Here is a 21,395-nt window from a genome sequence, read left to right as displayed (position 1 = left end):
AAAAAAATAGGGTGGAGATAAACCAAATAGAAAGTAGAAAAACAATAGAGAAAACCAACAAAACCAAATGTTGGCTCTTTGAAAAGTTTAACAAAGTTGATAAACCTTTACCAAAACTGACAAAGAGAAAACACAAATAACTAAAATCAGAAATGAAAACGGAGTTATTACCACCAACCTCACAGAGATAAAAAGAATTACAGGACAAAATATGAACAATTATATACCAACATACTAGGTAAATGACAAAAATGGAAAAATTCCTTGGAAAAGAAATTAAACTGACTCAAGAAGAAATACAAGATTTCCACAGACCTATAAGAAGTAAAGAGATTGAATCATAATCAAAAACATCCTGACAAAGAAACTTTTCAACCAGACTGCTACACCAGTGAATTCTACCAAGCTTTTAATGAAGAATTAACACCAGTCCTTCTCAAACTTAAAAAAAAAAAGAAAACAAACTGAAGAGGGGAAACACTCCTTAACTTGTTCTGAGGCCAGTATTGTTCTGTTACCAAAGACAGATAAAGACCCATCACAGGGAAAGATAATTACAAACGAATATCCTTTATGAATACAGATGCAAAAATCTCAACAAAATATTAGCAAATTAAATCCAACAGCATATTAAAAGGTTTACTCACCATGAGCAAGCAGAATTTACCTCAACAATGCAAGGGTGGTTCAACATAAGAAAATTAATCAATGTAATCCTTCCCATTAATAAAATGAATGGAAAAAACCCACTTACTCATCATGATTTATGTAGAGAAGACATCTGGAAAACCCAATAACCTTTCATGATGAAAATGCTCAGAAAACTCAAAATAGAGGAAAATTTCCTCAACATGATAAAGTTATTTGTGAAAAACCTACAGCTAAAATCATACTCAAAGGTGAAAGACTGAAAGCTTTCCCCCTAAGATCAGAAAAACACAAGGAAGGAGACCTGCTTTCACAGTTGCTATTAAGCACTGTACTTGAAGTTCTACCCAGAGCTATAAGACAAGGGGGAAAAAAAGTCATCTAAAGTGGAAAGGAAGTTGTAAAATGATCTTTTTTTTTTTTTTTGCAGATGACATGATCCTATACTTTGAAAATCCCAAAGAATGATAAAGCTAATAAATGAATTCAGCAAACTTGCAGGGAAAACTAACACCCCAGAATCATTAGTGTATCTATAGAACAGCAATGAATAACCCCCCAAAAAAGTTAGGAAGCTCCTTGTATTTTACAACCATACCTACAAGAATAAGATATTTAGTAATAAATCTAACCAAGAAGGTGAAAGATTTGAATGCTGGGGAAAAAAAATAGTTGAATGAAAATAAAGAGCTAAATAAATGGAAAGATGTCTCATGTTCAAAATAAAATAGGAAGTCTTAACATTGTTAAGCTATCACTATTACCCAAGAGATAACACAGATTTAATGCAATTTTTACCAAAAGCCCATTTTTGCAGAAATGGGAAAGAATTCCCAAATTTATATGGAATTTCAAAGGAACCCAAATAACTAAAAACAATCCTTTAAAAACTTCAAAACTTAACAGAAATCCCTGGTGGTACAGTGGATAGGAAATCCACCTGTCAATGCAGGGGACACTGGTTGGATCCCTGGTCTGGGAAGATTCCACATGACACAGAGAAACTAAGCCTCTGCACCACAACTACTGAGCCCACACCACAGCCCACACTCTAGAGCCCACAAGCTGCAACTACTGAACTCATGTGCACCACAGCTGAGACCTGCGTGCCCTAGAGCCTGTGCTTCACAACAAGAGAAACCACCAATGAGAAGCCTGTGTAGAGCAGTGAACAATAGCCCCCACTCACCACAACTAGAGAAAGCCCATGCACAGCAATGAAGACCCAAAGCAACCAAAATTAAATAAACAAAAAAGTGATAACTCGGTACACATGAAAAAAAAAAAAAATAACAGTATGGCACTAACATAAGGACAGACATACAGACCAAAGAAATAGAAGAGACAGCCTGGGAATAAACCCTCATATATACAGTCAATTCTCAACACGGATGATAAGACCATTCAAGGGGAAAAGACAATCTTTGAATAAACTGCAGAAGAGGAAATACTACCTCATTCTATGATGCCGAAATTGCCCTGACACCAAAATCAGACAAAGACACTACAAGGAAAAAAACAGAAACAAAAAACTATAGACCAATATCCCCTGTGAGTATGGATGCAGACATATTCAGAATACTAGTGATAGACACTTCTCCAAAAAATATATATAAGCGACTAACCATGGAAAAATGGTTGGCATAATTAGTCATTAGGGAAGTGCAAATCAAACCCATAATGAATTGTTTCTTGGCTTTTTGGCTAAGATTGAATGCAAAACCACTACTAGGATGGCTATAGTAGAAAAAAGGGCACGGGAGGTGAATAAGTGTTGGTGAGGTTGTGGAGAAATTGAAACCCATTGCATTGCTTATGGGAATGTAAAATGGTATAATCATTGTGGGAAAAAGTATGTGGTTCCTCAAAAAGTTATATATATAATATTTTCTGTCAATTCCATTTCCAAATATATATTCAAAATACTTGAAAGCAGGGACTCAATTGCTTAGGATTCAGATAATTGTTCACAGATGTTTATACCAGTATTATTCACAATAGCCATAAAGGCAGAAAACAACCCAAATTTTCATTAACAAATGAATGAATAAACAAAATATGGCATGTACATATAATGAAATGTTTTTAAACCTTAGAATGGAATTCTAAACAGGCTACAATAGATGCACCTTGGAAACATTGTGCTAAGTGAGATAAGCCATACACAAAAAAGGCAAATATTGTATGATTCAATTTATATGAGATACCTAGAATAGGCAAATTCATAGAGAAATAAATTAGAATATAGGTTACCAAGGACTTAGAGCAGGGTGGGAGTTACTGCTTAATTGATAGAGTTATTGTTTGGGATGATGAAAAGCTTCTGGAAATGGATAGTGCTAGTGGATTTACAACCTTGTGAATGTACTTAATACTATTAAATTGTATATTTAAAAATGGTTAAAAATCATAAAAATTTATTATATCCTGCAATAAAAAATGAAAGAAAAAACCCCAATATATAATACAGTTAGCCTTCCTTATTCTTGTGAAATTAGGTGCTACGTCTTTGATTCTAGCAGAAGTATGGCAAAAAGGAGAATCCTAAGCAAATTATCTAAATCCCATGTAAGGTCATGTATATTTCAGGGTGATTTTCAGACTGCCACAAACCATACCTGCTAGCTTTTATCTCCAAAAGAGGTACTTTTGGAACTCAGCTAACCTATCTCTATTAGGAGCCACTAGTAGACAAGTTAATGGAAATTACACAAAAGTTCCTAAGTGCTCATGGATTACATTGAGAAAAATCTGACTTTTTGGAAGGGTGGCAGGTTCTAATATGTAAAGAATTGTTTTATTGTTTATAATTTTATTTCTCCTTTAAAGTTGTGTTTGTAAGAATAATAGTTTCATACAGGGATTACTCAATAATTAGCATTTATATGAGAAAATAATCAAGTTTACAATCATTTGTTGATGACCTTAGTTTGTTATATCATGTAATAGTTTAAATTTTGTAATTGATATGGAAAATTACAACCCATTTCCTGGTTGTAAATATTATGGGAATTGAGGCAATAAAATAAGACTCAAGACATAGACACCAGAAATGTTCAGAGAATATCTGAATTTTTAAATAAGTGAATGAATCAGTAGTTTACAATATGTGGCCCCTTGACCAGCAACTTCAGCATCACCTGGAGATCTATGAGAAAAAAAATTCTCAGGAGATTGTACCTGGCAGAGAGGAATATCTGAACACAGTCCTGATAACTGGACAGACTGGGCTTTAGGGAGAGGAAGAAGGTCTGTTGGGTACAGCTAGTTTGGGATGGCTGGGAGAGCATTCACAACAGAGAGGGGAGGGAATGGAGCCTAAGATATCTTTCTGGATATAATAGGAGTTTGGATTTCCTAAGAACAAACGGGCACCCTCCCAAAGCCCCAGGGACAGACGGGTCATTAAAAAGGGAACAAATGCTGGGCATGGCTATGGTACACATAAGAGTGGATCCCACCTCCAGGAGCTAAGGGTTGCAGGCATCCAGTTTCTACTGCAAGGTCTTCCAGTTTCTCCACAGGAGCCCAGAACCAGAGATTTCAGAATCTGTGTAAAACTGCACAGATTTCCCATCGTGGAAACTAATTCATATTAAAAAAAAAAAAAAAAAAACACCCTTTGGGGAGCCTTAATCCACACCTCTAGGCCAGATGTAGACTCCCAGGTAGTACCTGGTTAAAGACAGAACTGAGGGCTTGGTGCTACAGGCAATCCAGTTATACTTCCATATATTAGACCAACACAAACAGAAGGATGGATAGATTATTATTTGTAATTGTACAGATAAGGTAGCCTTGATAAAGTTTCATTTTATTAAAACATAAAAGCTGATCACAGTGATCACTTGAGCACCTAGGAGACATGTATGAAGACAGACCCACAGGCGCCAAAATGCAGAGAAATAAGAGATCTTGATGGCCCTTCTGAGGATTCCACCTTTCATAGGCATTTCCAGAATTGTCAGTTTATATAATCTCTTTGCTAAGAATGTCAGTGTCCCTACTAAAATACTTATAGAAATACAAAAATATTTCCAAATCACAATGTCTGACATCCAATTAAAAATAAACAGTGACACACAGAAGCAGGAAAATATAACCTAAAATGAGAAGAAAAATCAATCACTTAAAACAAGGCACAGATGAAGCAATTATACCCCAATTAAAAATAATTTAAAAAACAGGCACAAAACATGAAAAGATGTTCATCACTGCTAATTATGGGGCTTCCCTTGTGGCTCAGCTGGTACAAGAATCCATCTGCAATGCTGGAGACCTGGGTTTGATCCCTGGGTTGGGAAGATCCCCTGGAAAAGGGAAAGGCTACCCACTCCAGTATTCTGGCCTAGAGAATTCCATGGACTTTATAGTCCATGGGGTAGCAAAGAGTCGGACATGACTGAGCAACTTTCACTTCACTTCACTGCTAATTATTAGAGAAATGTAAACAAAAAATACAATGTGGTAACACCTCACACCTGTCACAGTGGCTATCACTAAAATGTCAACAAATAATAAATGCTATATAGAAGAACAGATTTAAATGCTAATGAGACAGGCTTGCTTATAAGGCTATTGGCAAATGAACCTATATAATGCAAATGGCTTTCAAAGCCTGACTTTGAATTATTCAAGTATCACACACAACTGTGCTATTGTGTGAATGCCAAGGGCAACTTTAAGTACAAACCCCTAGTGTTATAAAGAGCCCCATGTCCAGACTTGAGAAGAAAAATCTGAACCATATGACAGTCCATTGTAGGTGGAATAAAAAACTTTGAGGGATACCAGAAACATTCTGGGACTTGTTTTACAACTGCTCATCCAAGAAACGGAATGCTATTTCCAGTGCAAAAACCTTGCCTCCAAGATTTAATTAATTTTGGATAATGCCCCAATCCATTGCCATGAAGAAGTTGAAAATGCCCACTCCAACCCAGATGTTCTTTTCATGCCCCTAAATTCTATGTTATCCAACCACTCAATCAGGGCATAATAAAAGCAAAACATAAGGGAGCTTTTTAGCAAAACTCTCAACACCAACAAAGAAACCATATACCAGGATGGACTACTGGGTGTCTGTCAATATATTCACTGTCACTGTGTTGGCACAACCTGGGATAATTAATAAGCAGACTACTATCATTAACTGTTGGGAAAATGCTTGGCTAGACTGCCTGAAAATTTTCAGACTTAAAGGTGTTACAGAAAATATAAAGGACAGTGTCAAACACACAATGCATATCACAAAACATATAAGTAAAAAAGACTTCAAATGATATGATGGAAGATGTGGAAGAAACTTTGGCAGAGAGGGAAGTAGAAACCACCAACTAAGACCTGGAAGAGAACGCAAAACAAAGCATCGTCCTCTCCTTTGGTTTTCCTGGGTCAAGCCAAGGTCAAGAGATTTACCCACTCAGTGCACTGCCCCATCACACATCCTGCAGTTCTATCAAAATTAGAGTTTTAGTTAATGTTAATATTTAATTAAGTTTAATCTTTTTTTTTCCTAGGACTTTCTTTGCATGGTGTACTGTACAACATAGTATACTAGACAGTGTTTATGTGTTTACTGTATAAGAGTACTGCATATATGTATTGTTTGTGTATGTTGTAGTGAAAAGAATAAAAACAGTACAGTAACAACAATATACAAAAATGATGTCATTAAAATATTTTTAATACAATGAAATATTGGATGTAACTTCTCAGAAACATTTATTAAATAAGGTGTCCTAAAACAGAAAAAAAAAAAAATCCCATAGGAGATTAAGTATTGATTGGTTGATGAAAATGTGAACAGATGCTCACAGGTACCTAAATCTGTATTGCCACTAGAAGCGATGGTCCACTATTCACTAATTCAGTGTTTATGGTGAACTTAAAGACTACAACTACCGTGAATAACAAGAACTGATTGCATATAATGTATGTATATGTATTTCATGACTCAGGCCTTGTGCTCAATGGTAGACATGACATTGACATGTTACATGTCAATATTTTGTAACAAATAACTTTCAATAAATGTTAGCAGAGTTAACATCCCAATGGTCCAATTCTCCTGACTATGGATATAAAAAAATACATAAAGGGGATGAGGCCTTAGACCTCTCCCCTTTCAGCCCCTCCCCTGCCCCCACACAAATGACAAATTGTCATAAGCTTGGCAGGGAGATCGGAAAAAAGACACACAGGCATTTCCCTTTCCTTTCTCTTCTACATCTCTTTAAATGCTCTTGAGATGGATTTGTAATAAACATAGGAAGGACTGTTGCTGACATTTTCCCCAAATGCATGACAACCACTGATTCTCCCTTGTGGATTCTCAGATGTAGTGGAAAGCTGTAGCCAGTGTCAATTTCTAGTATGACCCTTTAGATTACCTGCCATAGAAAGCTTTCACAGAGATGATAATTATGTTTCTCTTCTGACACTGAGTAAGATATCTCTCTGGCCAAAAGACTTCCCTGAATAGTTACATTCAAAAAGGAAAGGTACTTCACCAGTATGAGTTCACTAAAATTGCCTGAAGTGAGCAAACTTGCACAAGGCCTTCCTCCATCTTCTAAACTCTGGTGTGAATCTTTTGATGGTGAGTGAAGGATGAACTGTGGCTGAAGGCCTTCCCACATTCACCACATTCAAAGGGTTTCTCTCCAGTGTGAGTTCTCACATGTTGAGTTAAGGCAAAGCTGTCACAAAAGGCCTTCTCACATTCTTTGCACTCATAGGGCTTTTCTCCAGTGTGGATCCTATTATGCCGAACAAAATTTGCAGGTTGGGTAAAAGCCTTTCCACATTCTTTGCATACATAAGGCTTTTCCCCAGTGTGAATCCTCATGTGTCGAGTAAAGGAAGAGCTATAGTAAAAGGCTTTTGCACATTCTTTACACTCCAAAGGTTTTTTCCCACTATGGGTCCTATTGTGTCTGATAAAAACAGAATGGTGTGTAAAGGCCTTTCCACATTCACTGCATTCATAGGGTCTCTCACCAGTGTGAATCCTCATGTGTTGAATTAAGGAAGAACTGTCACAAAACGCTTTTCCACATTCTTTGCACTCAAAGGGCTTCTCTCCAGTATGTGCCCTCTTATGCCGGATGAAAGTAGATCGATGAGTAAAGGCTTTTCCACACTCACTGCACTCATAGGGTTTCTCTCCAGTGTGAATCCTCATGTGTTGAGTAAAGGATGAGTTGAGGCAGAAAGCCTTTCCACATTCTTTGCACAAAAAGGGTTTTTCTCCCGTGTGGGTCATATTATGTTGGATAAAAGTGGAGCGGTGAGTGAAGGCCTTTCCACATTTGCTGCACTCATAGAGTTTCTTTCCAGTGTGAATCCTCATATGTTGAGCGAAGGAGGAGCTGTAGTAAAAGGTTTTCCCACATTCCTTGCACAAAAATGGTTTTTCTCTAGTGTGAGTCATATTATGCTGGATGAAAGAGGAGCGATGGGTGAAAGCTTTACCACATTCTTTGCATTCATAGGGTTTATCTCCAGTGTGAATACGCTGGTGCTCTGTGAGGTGAGACCTGCGTTTGAAGGCTTTCCCACACTCGATACACTTGTACGGCTTTTCCCCAGTATGAAACCTCATATGTCGAATGAAGTCTGCCATATAATGAGAAGCTTTCCCACATTCACCGCATTCATAAGGCTTCACTCCAGCGTGAATCTGTTGATGCCGAATAAGGGCCCAATTCTTGCTAAAATCTTTTCCACATTCCTTGCACTTATAGAGGTTATTCCTTACATCAACAACCAGGTCTTTTCCTGGTTCTTGGGAATCACATTCATGCAGAGCATCTTGTATAGTGACTTGCTCCGGTAAAACCCCTAAACAAAGACTATGATCTGTCACAAAATCATCATGTTTATGGCTCAACTTCTTCAGGCATGCCTCCTTGTGGGGATCTGCTCCTGGCCTCCAGTTCCCTTCCTGCATTTCTGACAGTTTTTCCTGATACCTTGCTTGCCCCAGCCAGGAATCCCTTGAGGTGCCATGTGTCACTTGTTCCTCAAAAGAGGCTTCCTCAATGAGGGCCAGCTGAGAAGCAGTAAGCTGTGTAGTCTTGGGGTTTGCTTTTTCACCTGAAGGAAATCCAATATAACAAAAGTGCCTATTAGTGATGTCAAGACAGAACAAAATAAATGACCATTTTAGTGGAAGAATGAAGATGAAAATAAAGCCTCTACCATCTATGGCATTTTTACATCTCTTAAACCCTGGTTTAAAATTTCTTTCTTTACTAATCCTTGGGCTCTTGACATCTTTAAAAGGTAACCCAAGGAGAAAACCTGCAGCAGGGAACAGAAAATCTGTAGTGGAGACTCCACCTCACTCTCCAGAGTGAGAGAGGGTGGGCAGAGTAATGATAATGACTGTGTTCCAATATCTCATGCTGCTATGACAGCACAGAGAAGGCGAACCTAACTTGGCCCAGATGGCAGACAGAAAGAGGTCAGTGGAGGCTACAAGGACAAGGTACTACATATGCTTATTTCTAAAGGTGAGTAGGAATTCCCTGACAGAGGAATTAGGAGAAAAACTGTATTAGACAACTGAAAGTTCAAAGGGTCAGGGTCTTAAGAGAATGCTGAATGCCAGGCAAAAAGAAAAGAATGACAGGATGGTGGAGAGGGAGGCAGAGACAGAGGAGAAACAAAATCTTAGGATTCTGGACTGTGCAAAAGTTGTGGGGAGTCAGAGATAAGCAACTGGGTGGACATATTCAATCTACTATACCTGAGTAAAGACTAGGTGAACAGACTGAAATAGATATCATTTAGATAACTAGAAAACATATCACACTCATAAAGATTTATTTGAAAACAGAGATTAATAATATAAAGTTGCCAATTTCCCTAAATTCATTATAAATTTAACAACTTGGGATAAATCCCAATAGGGTTTTTCATGGTTACAGGCAAGCTGATTGTGGAATTTATATAAAAGAACAGAGACCAGGATATCTCTGAAGAAGAATAAAGCAAAAGGACTTGCTCTTTGAGGAATTAGGATGATGATGAAATCATATATAACAAAGTAGTGTGATGCAGCCTAGATATAATATAAGCTGTCAAAGTGTCAAAGGTAAAAACAGAGTTAGGAACTCTGAAATGTGTATATGGAATTTGCTCAACACATGAGGATTCACACAATTTTGATATATGATAGAAGTAGCAGAGAGGCCAGTGGGAATAAGAAAAGACTATTTAATAAATGGATGTAGAAAAATCATTTGCCACAATGAAGGAAAATGAAATTGTATTTCTACCTTGTACAAAGCAAAAAATTAATTCCAGATTGACTAAGACTTATTGTCAGAAGCATTCATGGGGTCGCAAAGAGTTGGACACAACTGAGCGACTGAACTGAACTAAAAGATTAAAAACTTTTAATAAATAGTGAAAATGACTATCTTTTAGATCTTGAGGAAAAGGAAGAATTCAAAAACAAGATACAGAAGCATTCACTATAAAAGACTAATCAACATGACTAATGTTTTAAAAGACAATCCAAGAAAAATGGCTATGTTAACATCAGACCTATATTAACACCAGATAACATAGATGACAGAGCAAAGAAAATGGGACCAAAAGGGACATTATATAATGATAAAAAGATCAAGCCACCAGGAAGACATAATAACCCTAAATCTGTATGTACCAAATATCAGAGCCTCAAAACATACAAACCAAAAACTGAGCTGAAAGGAGAAATACCCAAAATTACAATTACAGCTGGAGACTTCAACACTTCACACCCAAAATGAAAACCAAACCATGCTATTAACTGACATTTCACAGAAGATATGTATTGACTAATCAACATATGAAGAGGTACTCAAATTTCTTAAATATGAGGGAAGGGCAAATTAAGATCACAAAGAGAGACTATTTTATATTCACCTGATTGAAAACACTTTTCAAGTGTTGGAGAGAGTATAGATCCATGGAATTGTTCATACAGGGCAAGTGAAGTGTAAGTGGATATAAATAACCATGTTAGAACACAACAGGGCATCCTCTAGTAAAGTTCTCCTTTTGCTTAATTTATAATTCCCAAATTCCAGTCCTAGGCATATTCTAAGAGAAATTACTACACTTGTTTGTGAGAATACACACATGTGAATTTTCATGGCTCCACTGTGTATGGGTACAAAAAATTAGAAACAAGAAAATTTCCATGAAAATGGATGAATACATGGTTTTATATAAATGACTATGGGAGAAAAAAAAATGAGTGAACTATAGCTGTGTGCATGCTCAGTTGCTAAGTTGTGTCTTGCCTCCTTGAAACCCCATGGACCGTAGCCTGCCCAGCTCCTCTGTCCATGGGATTTCCCAGCTAAGAATACTGGAGTGGGTTGCCGTCTCCTTCTTCTGGGTCTTCCTGACCCAAGCAAGGGATCTTCTGAACCCATGTCTCCTGCATTGGCAGGCGGGTTCTTTACTGCTGAGCCATCAGGGAAACCGAACTATAGTTACATGCATCATGAATCTCAGTAATGTACTGTTGAATGAAAAGTACAAATCCTATAAGACAACATAAACAGATACTTTTTATAATGTTCAAATAAAACAGCAAAATATACACACAAGTACAATGAAACAATGTTTTTTTGAGAATGTCAGTTTTTCATGGCATTATAAAAATGATATGTATGTATCTTAAACTTATTTTTTAGCAATTTTTAATTGTAGTAAAATAACATAACATAAAATGTACCATTTTGAGATGAAACAATCTTAAAAAGAAATGGATATAATAATTAGATGAAGTAGATGAATTCCTTAAAAGACTCCAATTACCAAAACTGACACAAGAAAAAACAGAATATCTGAATAGCCCTTTATTTATTCAAAAGACAAATTCTGTGATGGACTAAATGTGTTCCCCAAAATTCATGTATTGAAGCCCTGACTGCCAATGTATTTGGAGGCAGGGCCTGGCCTTTACAGAAGTAATTAAGGTTAAGTGAGGTCATAAAAGTACGGACCTGAGAGGATCAGATCCTTATAATAAAGAAACACCAGAGACTTCTCCCTCTCTTCCTCTCCACCACACACCACACTTAGGAAAGGCCATGGTCCCTATCTTCAGATAAGAACACTAATCCCATCATGGGTGCTCCATTCTCATGACCTCATCTAAACCCAAGCACCACCCAAAGGGCCAGAATCATCACACTGGGGCATTAGGGATTTAACATACATATTTGGGGAGGACACAGGCATTCAGTTCATAACAAGGTGACATGAGAAAAAGTACAGCAAAGTGCATGGCAAATGTTCTGTAAATTGTAGACCACTATCTATCATTATTATAGTTGTTATACTGGTTAATCAGAATGTCAGCAATAATCTGTGAGAACATTTTTTTTAGTACTGCAATGCTGAGAAATACCATTGCTGGGCCTCAAAGAGTAAAGGGCAGATACCATCTGCTCACAACTATGTGAAACAATGAGGGATCTTACATATAGCTGATGGGAATGTGACATGGTGCAGTCACTCTGAAACTGACTGGTAGTTTCTATTAAAGCTAATCATATAACTACACCATGATCCAGCCAGTCCACTCATAAATATACTCCCAACAGAAATGTGTGCTTATAGGCAAAAAAAAAATATGGTTAAGAATATTCACAGCAGCATTCTCCATAATATTCCGAAAAGTCAAATGTCCATCAACAAGAACACAAGTATGTGTAATCTATTAATTCATTGAGCTATTGCACAGTGAGAAACTAACTCCAAATAAGTGCAACCACATGGATAAATTCCAGAGCCATAATGATTGTCAAAAGAAGACAGGCAGGGCCATATTGTATACTGTGGGGTTCCATTTATAAACCTTCAAAACTAATCTATGGGACTTCCTTGGTGGTCCATAGCTAAGACTCCAAGCTTGCAATGCAGGAGGCCTGGGTTCAACACCTAGTCAGTGGACTAGACCCCATATGCTGCAACTAAGAGTTCACATGCCATAACTAAAAGATTCCACATGCCACAACTAATACCTGGTGCAGCCAAATAAATAAATATTAAAAAAAAAAAAACAAAAACTTAAATCTATGGTGACAGAGTCTAAATACTGGTTAATTTTGTAGAAGGGGATATTAACAAGGAGGGAAGCACAAGATGCCTGAGAGGTGCTGGAAATACTGCATTTCTTGACACTTGCAGTGGATACACTGGTTTATATATATGTAAAATTTTATAATGATGGACCTTTAAGATTTACACATTCACTATGTATAAATTACACCTCAGTACAAAAATTCAAGGAAATATTGACTAGTAAAGGGGAAGTCTGTGTAGATGTCTCTTCTGAGAATGAGAAAAGTCCTCTAAAAAGCTTGGTTGTTCAGCTGAAATAGAGTCAACAACTTTTGGATGTTGTTGGAGAGCCAAGAGCATTTTCTTTTAATGTTTCCCACAATTGCAAGAAACTTCATCATGTTTTTTATATTCAGCAGAGAGAAGATGGAGATATCGAAGAGGGAGGAAATAAATGAAGAAGCATGTTCTCTGAGGCAGTGGACAGACTCCTGTATGGTTTCCCATAATCCCTTCCTCATGGTGTTCCCACAGTTTTGATACCCTCTGCCTGAATCCTGGGCTTCCAGGTGGCACTAGTGGTAATGAACCCACCTACCAATGCAGGAGACATAAGAATCATGGATTCAATCCTGAGTCAGGAAGATCCCCTGGAGAAGGAAATGGCAACCTGCTCCAATATTCTTGCCTGGAAAATCCCATGGACAGAGGGGCCTGGTGGGCTATAATCCATGGGGTCACAAAGAGTTGGACATGACTGAAGTGACTTAGCACGCACACATGCTGAATCTTAGCAAAATTTACTTCTAAAGAATAGAATATAACAAAGGCGGTAGAATGTAAGACGTAACAGATAAAGTATATGTGTGGAACCTCTCTTGCTGGAATCTCTTACACCATTACTTGATCTGAAGAAGTAACCTGATGTGTTGTAAACTGCCTACAACTACAGTTTTGCAGGGGATCAAGCTAAGCTGTGCCTATATTTCTGATCCACAGATGAGATAATAAATGAGTGATATTTTAATATGAAATGAGTGATTTTTACTCACTCATTGTGATCTGGCAATAGATAATTAAGACACCTGAGAAGGTAGGTGAAGGTATGACCTAGACTCTGCTAGGGGGATCAGCCATGGCCAGGGATGAGAGCTCTTCTGTAGAGGTGAGAAGGAAGCTGAAGGTATAAGTCAGTAAGGGTTAAAAAGCAAGAAAAAGAAGGGAACAGCCTTTATTTTCTGAATAAACTGGGTCATATGTTGAGATCTCAGTGGCTGGGGAGATGGTGATGTTTGGAATATGGAAAAGTGGATAGGGGAGTGGATGTGAGACATAGAGCTGATCCTGGGGGGACTCTGTTAGCATCAGGCAGGCAAAAGATGATTACAGCCTGAGCTAGGGTGATTATGATGGAACTCATAGAACTGGTGGAGGTGACAGATTCAGGAGAAATGTATGATGAAATATGATCAAGATTCAGGAATGGCTGTATCATGGGCATGATGAAGATGGAGGTGTTGTTCAAGTTTGTTTTTGGTTTTCTCAACTTATTGAACAAGACCATTGACTGAAATGGGGAGATGAGAGGAGTTGGCAAGATCTTGAGATCCTTCTTAGGCATGATGGGTATGAAGTGCCTTTGAAACCTCCAAGTGAAGATGCAGAACTGCAGAAAGAGGTGAAGATTTGAGACAGACTCACTGGGACTGAGGAGGGGCTGGCCAGAGATACTCTCTGGCTGGCTGAGCAACCTGAGGGAACCCAAGAGGGGAGTGATCACAAATTTACATTGGTACTAGCCACACATTTGTCTTTTTTTTCTTTTTTTCATTTATTTTTATTAGTTGGAGGCTAATTACAATATTGTAGTGGTTTTTGCCATACATTGACATGAATCAGCCATGGATTTACATGTGTTCCCCATCCTGAACCCCCCTCCCACCTCCCTCCCCATCCCATCCCTCTGGGTCATCCCAGTGTACCAGCCCTGAGCACTCGTCTCATGCATCCAACCTGGACTGGCGATCTGTTTCACACTTGATAATATATATGTTTCAATGCTATGCTCTCAGATCATCCCACCCTCACCTTCTCCCATAGAATCCAAAAGTCTGTTTTATACATCTGTGTCTCTTTTGCTGTCTCACACATAGGGTTATCGTTACCATCTTTCTAAATTCCATATATATGCATTAGTATACTGTATTGGTGTTTATCTTTCTGGCTTACTTCACTCTGTATAATGGGCTCCAATTTCATCTATCTCATTAGAACTGATTCAAATGTACTCTTTTTAATGGCTGAGTAATATTCCATTGTGTATATGTACCACAGCTTTCTTATCCATTCATCTGCTGATGGGCATCTAGGTTGCTTCCATGTCCTGGCTATTATAAACAGTGCTGCAATGAACATTGGGGTACATGTGTCTTTTTCGGTTCTGGTTTCCTTGGTGTGTATGCCCAGAAGTGGGATTGCTGGGTCATATGGCAATTCTATTTCCAGTTTTTTAAGGAAACTCCACACTGTTCTCCATAGTGGCTGTACTAGTTTGCCTTCCCACCAACAGTGTAAGAGGGTTCCCTTTTCTCCACACCCTCTCTAGCATTTATTGCTTGTAGACTTTTGGATAGCAGCCATTCTGACTGGCGTGTAATGGTACCTCATTGTTAGCCACACATTTGATGTGGGGCTGACAAAGGCAAACATACTCTCAAGGTTTTACAAGACAGGAGGGCAAGAGGATGACAAGGCTAGGGACTGCTTCTGAATATCTCATTTACAAATGGAAGCATGGATGCCTGCAGGGATGTACAGTACAGATAAACAATTGGATAGAGGTGGAAAAGAGTGAGATGCAAAGCAGAGTTGGAGGTAGTAATCTGCAGAAAAATAAATGACTCTTTTCTGAACCCAGAAGGTAGTTTGAGATACCATTAGTCACTATTCATTATGAGTAATAATACATGAATATTGTTAAGTCACTTACTTTGGGTCAGGCAATGGAAGGTGAATGGAAGTGACTATGTGAGCAAATGGGTATGACTACTCCCCTTCTCTCCTATTTTGGCCAGTTGGATGACGTCAGGGCAATCTTATAGCCACATACTGACAATAGAATACACCTGGTCCCTAAATAGATATGTGGTACAGAATTTGCCTGCAGACCCACATTATGTGTGTATGTGCTCAGTTGCTCAATCGTGTCTGACTCTCTGCAACCCTATGAACTATAGTCCGCCAGGCTCTTCTGTCCATGGAATTTTCCAGGCAAGAATACTGGAACAGGTTATCATTTCCTACTCCAGGGGATCTTTCCAACTCAGGGATCAAACCCACATCTCACGCGTCTTCTGCACTGGCATGCAGATTCTTTACTACTGCGCCACTTGGGAATCCTGACCACGTTATACCATGGCACAAATGAGAAAAACAAGTCTTGCTGAGTCACCAAGATTTTGGAGTTTATCTCTTACAGCAGGCAGCATCCACTTAGCCTAACTTGTATGTCAAAAGCACAGGGAGATCATGCAACTTCCCCAGGGTCCTGATGCTTCTGAATGGCCAAGTATAGAGTCTGTCTCTTACTCAGGATAGCACATTTCAACCTCAGTAAAAGCAAAGAGTGTGATGGGATTGGGAAGACAGCAAAAACACAGTTAAAAGGACTCCATGATCACCCAAGACCCCCAGAAAGCCACAGAAAGAAACTGCCCATGGAAAGGGGCACTGCCCACTCAATGGGGCTGACTGGCAGACTACCAGTCACTCCCCAGCAGTCTGCCAGCTGCCATGGCACTCACCTGTACAGGTGTTTCTGGAGAGGCCTCTCTTTACCATCCACAGTCCTGGCCCATACTCCAATAGGTGAATCAGCTCTGCCTTGGGAACAGGATGCCCTGTACATGGAGAAATAAACGGGGAATGGATATATAGGTAAAGACAAAAGGGAAAGTCTCACATATACAGGAGTGAACACCTTGAACATACCACCATAAAACCCCAAAGGGCACACCTCCTTCCAGAAGTCTTTCCCTAATTAAATCAGCAAGATTCTACCTTCCCATGCTTCAGAACATCTTAGACACACCTGGTTCTAAACACAGAACAAATTAAACCAAATCTCTGGGCATAAAGACAGTACTGGTTGCTTTCAAACTTTGCCAGGTGATTCTGGTGCCCAAGGATGGCTGAAAACACTAAACTAAATCAACTGATAGTCAGTTGTCTGAGGAAGGCCATGACCTAAAACTGCTACCCATTCTGAAGAAAAGTCCAGGTTGGGAAGATGGGGCTGAATGTGGGGACTTGCTACCCTATTTGTTGCTACAACATCCTGTTGCCACTTCAGGGATGCTGGCCCGATGACCTGGACCAAAGAGAGAAAGCAGACAGAGAGAACTGGGTTGGGAGGAACCAACCCAGGAGCCAGCACCACCACAGGGCTTCTCATTAGGTGAAGTAATAAACTTTTTTCAGGGTGAAACTTGTATGATGTGGTTTTTTGGCACATGCAGCCAAATATATTTTGCCAAATGTGAAGGTTTAAAGATAGGAGGATTCTAAAGAGAAGTCAATGACTTAGGCAGCAGGACCACAGAAACTCTGATTAGAAAATTCTGTACTGCAAGCCAGAGTGCACCCAGCTGTTCACTGAGGTCTGCTCTATATCTGGCACTGAGTTTAGTGAGGAGGCAGGGGAAAAGGTAAACCGGATCTTCCTATGTCTCTGCTGGACCTGAGCTCCCTGCCCACTCAGGGAATTGGCTTGTGTTTGTCCCTCCACTTGGAATACTATTCCCCAGATGCCTCCTTTCAATAACTATTCACAATTGTCACAAAACATTGTAGTTACTTCACTGAAGCCTGACCTTCTGGGAGAGACTATGTGGACATGAGACAGGGAAAGCCCAGTTAGAGGTAACCATTTCTTGGTAAAGTGGCCAACTAAGCTTTAGGTGGAAGAACATTTGCGATTTATTATTTTGTATAATTTTATTGTGCAATTTGTATATGATTATATTTGTACATAATTTGTATAATTTTATACATTATTATGTATAATTTATTATACATAACAAATACCTATATGGCACTTTCTAAGTTCCCAGTTCTACTCTACGCACTTTAAAGATATTAGTTCGCTGGGGCTAAGTGAAAGGGTTACTACAAAAATGATAAAATAAAAATAATCATGAGGCGGTCAGACCAGAACAGGCTGAGGCTGGAGGGAGAAGCGAAGGCAGGCTCCTCAGGTCTTCTTAACTGATCATGCTCAGAGAGAGGGTAGAATGAAAGAGGCTCTGGGTACCACATGTGAGGTGAGGCCTTACCCAGTGAGACCAGGAGGCCGCAAGTCTCCAGCATTACCTCCTGGTACAAGGTCCTCTGGGCCAGGTCTAGATGTCTCCATTCCTCCCCAGTGAAGGTTATGGCCACATCTTCAAATGATATCAATGCCTGCAAAGTCAAATAGAGGTGGTGGGGTGACTGTATGGCTATTAAATTAGAGCCTACTGCATGGTTAGTGACAGAAATTCAGAGACCCAAGGCCTGAATCCCTGAGTATCTCCTGAGAACCCAGCTCTGTGCTGGGTTTAAGAGGGAGGTAGATGGTGCTGTAGACAGAATACAAATAGTGTGGGAGAGAAAAACCACCTATATGGGAATTCACTAGAGAGTGATGCAAAACAAAGGTAATCTTGTGTGGACTATGAGTCTATTACTGTAATTCAAGCAAGGATAAGAGCAGTGGCAGCTGAACCTCACTGGTCTGTCCTCTATGCCTGCACCTCAGGGTTTTAGATGCTGTGTTAAAGCAACGAAAAGATTCTAGATCTGCATCTAGACTTCTTGGGATTTAAATCCAACCTTTTGAACCAAAACATGCTAATTTCTTTGAGCCTCAATTTCCACATCAATACAACAATAATTCCAACTTCACCAGGTTGTTGCAGAGATTAAACTGAAAACGTTCATAAAGCAAACAAATGCAGTGCCCAGCACTTGTCAGTGCTCAATGTGTATTTGTGAATTTCATTAATCCTCTTGCAGCCCGTGAGGTAAACACCATCACTGTCTCCATTTCACAATCAGCAAATGGGGGCTCAAAGTCAAGCAGCCCAGAGTAACATGTCTAATGAGAAGGGACAAGATTTGAATCCAAGTCCCTCTAGACAAGCCATGGTAGGGGGTTTAGATTTGATCTAGGTATAATAGGAGCTCCAGAGGGTAGAATCTTTCATTCATCAGCCACTTATGGAACACTTGGTACGGGTCCTGCATTCTTCTAAGCTTGGGGACAGGAGCTCCCACATCCCTGACAAGGAACTAAATAAATAAGCAAGAAAAGTCATATGGCCTTAAGGGCTATGAAATGAAGAAAAATAAGATGACTACAGAGATTACAAGACTAGATGAGGCAATCAGGAAGACCTCTCTGAGCAGATGTGGAACAAGGCTGGAATGAAGTTAGGGAGCAAGCCAGGAAAACTGGATAAACAAGCAAAGTTCTGAAGGTGATCAGAGCTATGTTGACAGCAAAGTGGCGTGCTGAAGAATAACTTAGGACCTGTCCATATGTTTACATCCCTTGAGACACAACATTCCTATGCACTGGCATTAATGAAAACTGTAATGGATTCACTTTTCAAATATAAGTAAATGTGTTGGGGCAATGGATACTGTCAGTGGCAAGCCAATGGCCTTGTACCCAGATGGCACCTACAAAGAGAAATCCAGTGACAGGCTTGTCTTCTGCTCTGTCCCGGTAACTTCTACTCCTACTAGAGGAGCAGCCAATTACAGAAACACTGCTCCCATCCCACTTCTGCTCTCCAGGCTGTCTCATCTGTCTCCCAGTTCTCAGCAGCGCTGAGGCCGGAGGCAGGGATGTCTGAGGGTCAGATTCCACCTGGGGTGAGCCTAAGATAACAGCAGGACCAGGAGAGTCCTTCTCCGGAAACCACATCGAGTGATGCTCTCTGGGTTGTGCTGAGCACTCAAGGACACACGTCACAGGCATATGCTCTCCAGTTCCTCCGACCGACAGAGAAAAGTTGTTAATACTCCAATTTTAGACCCGAGGGAATAGAGGCCAAGGGCCGTGAATCCACAAGCTTAGAGCCCATTATGGGTGCCTCTCTTTACAACACTTTGGCCTGGATTCAGAACCCTGGGTTGGAACTGATAAACACTGTAGTTCCCACACCCCATTCTCACCGAACCTCCAGATCCGAGCGTATTAAGACGGAAAGGTGGAGAGGCCCGGGATTCCCCATATCACAGAGTGGCACTATGCGGACCGCGACCCCAGCGCACTTGGGCACCCTCCACTCACCAGCGCCGGCGCCGCCATGGGGCCCGTAGGCAGAGGGACGGCGGGAGGTGGTGACAAAAGCTGGTAGAGAGGGCTCAGCCGACCCGAGGCCAGCCCTGCACGGAAGTACCTGGGACCTGAGTGTCTGCGGTGTGGAATGGGCATCAGGCCCCGGGAGCCGCCTCTGGGAGCTGTGGGGACGGAGGGCTGGGAGCTCAGACGCTCGGCTGACAACCCGTTCCAAGCGGGGTCACGGCTCACACAAAAGTGTGGCGGTGGGTTCTAGTCTCCTCACGGCTCTTTGCTCGTACAGAAGACCTTTTTCTGTGGAGTGGTCAATGCTCAGGGCTCCAGTGGGGAAAGCCCGTAAGGTTAGACAGACCGCTTGTAAACGACGTCCTAATACTCGACCAAGAAGTCCCGTCCAACCTGCCGCCAGTGCCTGCCGCCAGTGCCTGCCTCCGCTTTACGTCATTGGCTCAGCACCCAAGGCCGTCATTGGAGACACTGCCTTCTGGGTAATGTAGTTTCTGACTTCATCCTGGTGAACCAAGGAGCTCACTTCCGGTTTTCTATGGAAACAGTGTCTTAAGGTTCCGTGGTATCTGGTCCCGTCACTTCATGGCAAATAGATGGGAGAACAATGGAAACAGTGACAGACTTTTATTTTCTCGGGATCCAAAATCACTGCGGATGGTGACTGCAGCCATGAAATTAAGACACTTGCTCCTTGAAAGAAAAGCTAAGACAAACCCAGACAGCGTATATAAAATATAGAGATATCATTTTGCCAACAAAGGTCCCTATAGTCAAAGCTGTGGTTTTTCCAGTAGTCATGTATGGGATGTGAGAGTTGGACCATAAAGAAGGCCAAGCACCAAAGAATTGATGCTTTCTAACTGTGGTGTTGGGGAAGACCCTTGAGAGTCCTTTGGACTGCAAGGAGATCAAATCAACCCTGAATATTCATTGGAAGGACAGATGCTGAAGCTGAAGCTTCAGCACTTTGGCCACCTGACGGGAAGAGCCAACTCATTGTAAAAGACCCTGTTGCTGGGAAAAATTGAAGGCAGCAGAAGGGGATGACAGAAAAAAAATGGTGGGATGGCATCACCAACTCAACGGACATGAGTTTGAGCAAACTCTGGGAGATGGTGAAGGACAGGGAAGCCTGGCATGCTGCAATCCATGGGGTCACAAAGAGTTACACATGACTGAGCCACTGAACAAGGTTCCAAAGGAGGGCACAGCCTCGCTTCCTCTTGAAGGCAAGGCACACTGATTTACTTGGCCCTTCAGGTAACGCCCCACCGTTAAAGGACTCTAACACATGCCCTATTCCTTAACCTATGCA

General features: G+C 40.4%; 1 protein-coding gene across 3 annotated transcripts; it reads right to left on the bottom strand.

The window, feature by feature from the left end:
* Positions 1 to 5,025: 5,025 nt before the first annotated feature.
* Positions 5,026 to 20,458, bottom strand: ZNF599 (zinc finger protein 599). 3 transcript variants are annotated; one of them, XM_043436206.1, is made up of 4 exons: positions 20,063 to 20,458; positions 18,057 to 18,183; positions 16,527 to 16,622; positions 5,026 to 8,748 (listed from the first exon to the last, which is right to left on the bottom strand). In XM_043436206.1, exons 1-4 carry the CDS (start codon positions 20,204 to 20,206, stop codon positions 7,223 to 7,225), a joined length of 1,893 nt encoding a protein of 630 aa, XP_043292141.1. In that variant the 5' UTR covers positions 20,207 to 20,458; the 3' UTR covers positions 5,026 to 7,222. The 3 variants fall into 3 exon arrangements, with proteins under 3 accessions (XP_043292141.1, XP_043292144.1, XP_043292142.1); XM_043436209.1 differs by having other exon boundaries at positions 18,094 to 18,183; positions 20,172 to 20,458; XM_043436207.1 differs by having other exon boundaries at positions 18,094 to 18,183; positions 20,063 to 20,197.
* Positions 20,459 to 21,395: the final 937 nt, after the last annotated feature.

The sequence above is a fragment of the Cervus canadensis genome, chromosome 18 (assembly GCF_019320065.1).
Source record: "Cervus canadensis isolate Bull #8, Minnesota chromosome 18, ASM1932006v1, whole genome shotgun sequence".
Lineage (NCBI taxonomy): Eukaryota > Metazoa > Chordata > Mammalia > Artiodactyla > Cervidae > Cervus > Cervus canadensis.
The sequence above is the reverse complement of the archived record's forward strand: the minus strand, read 5'-3'. Positions and strand labels throughout refer to the sequence as shown.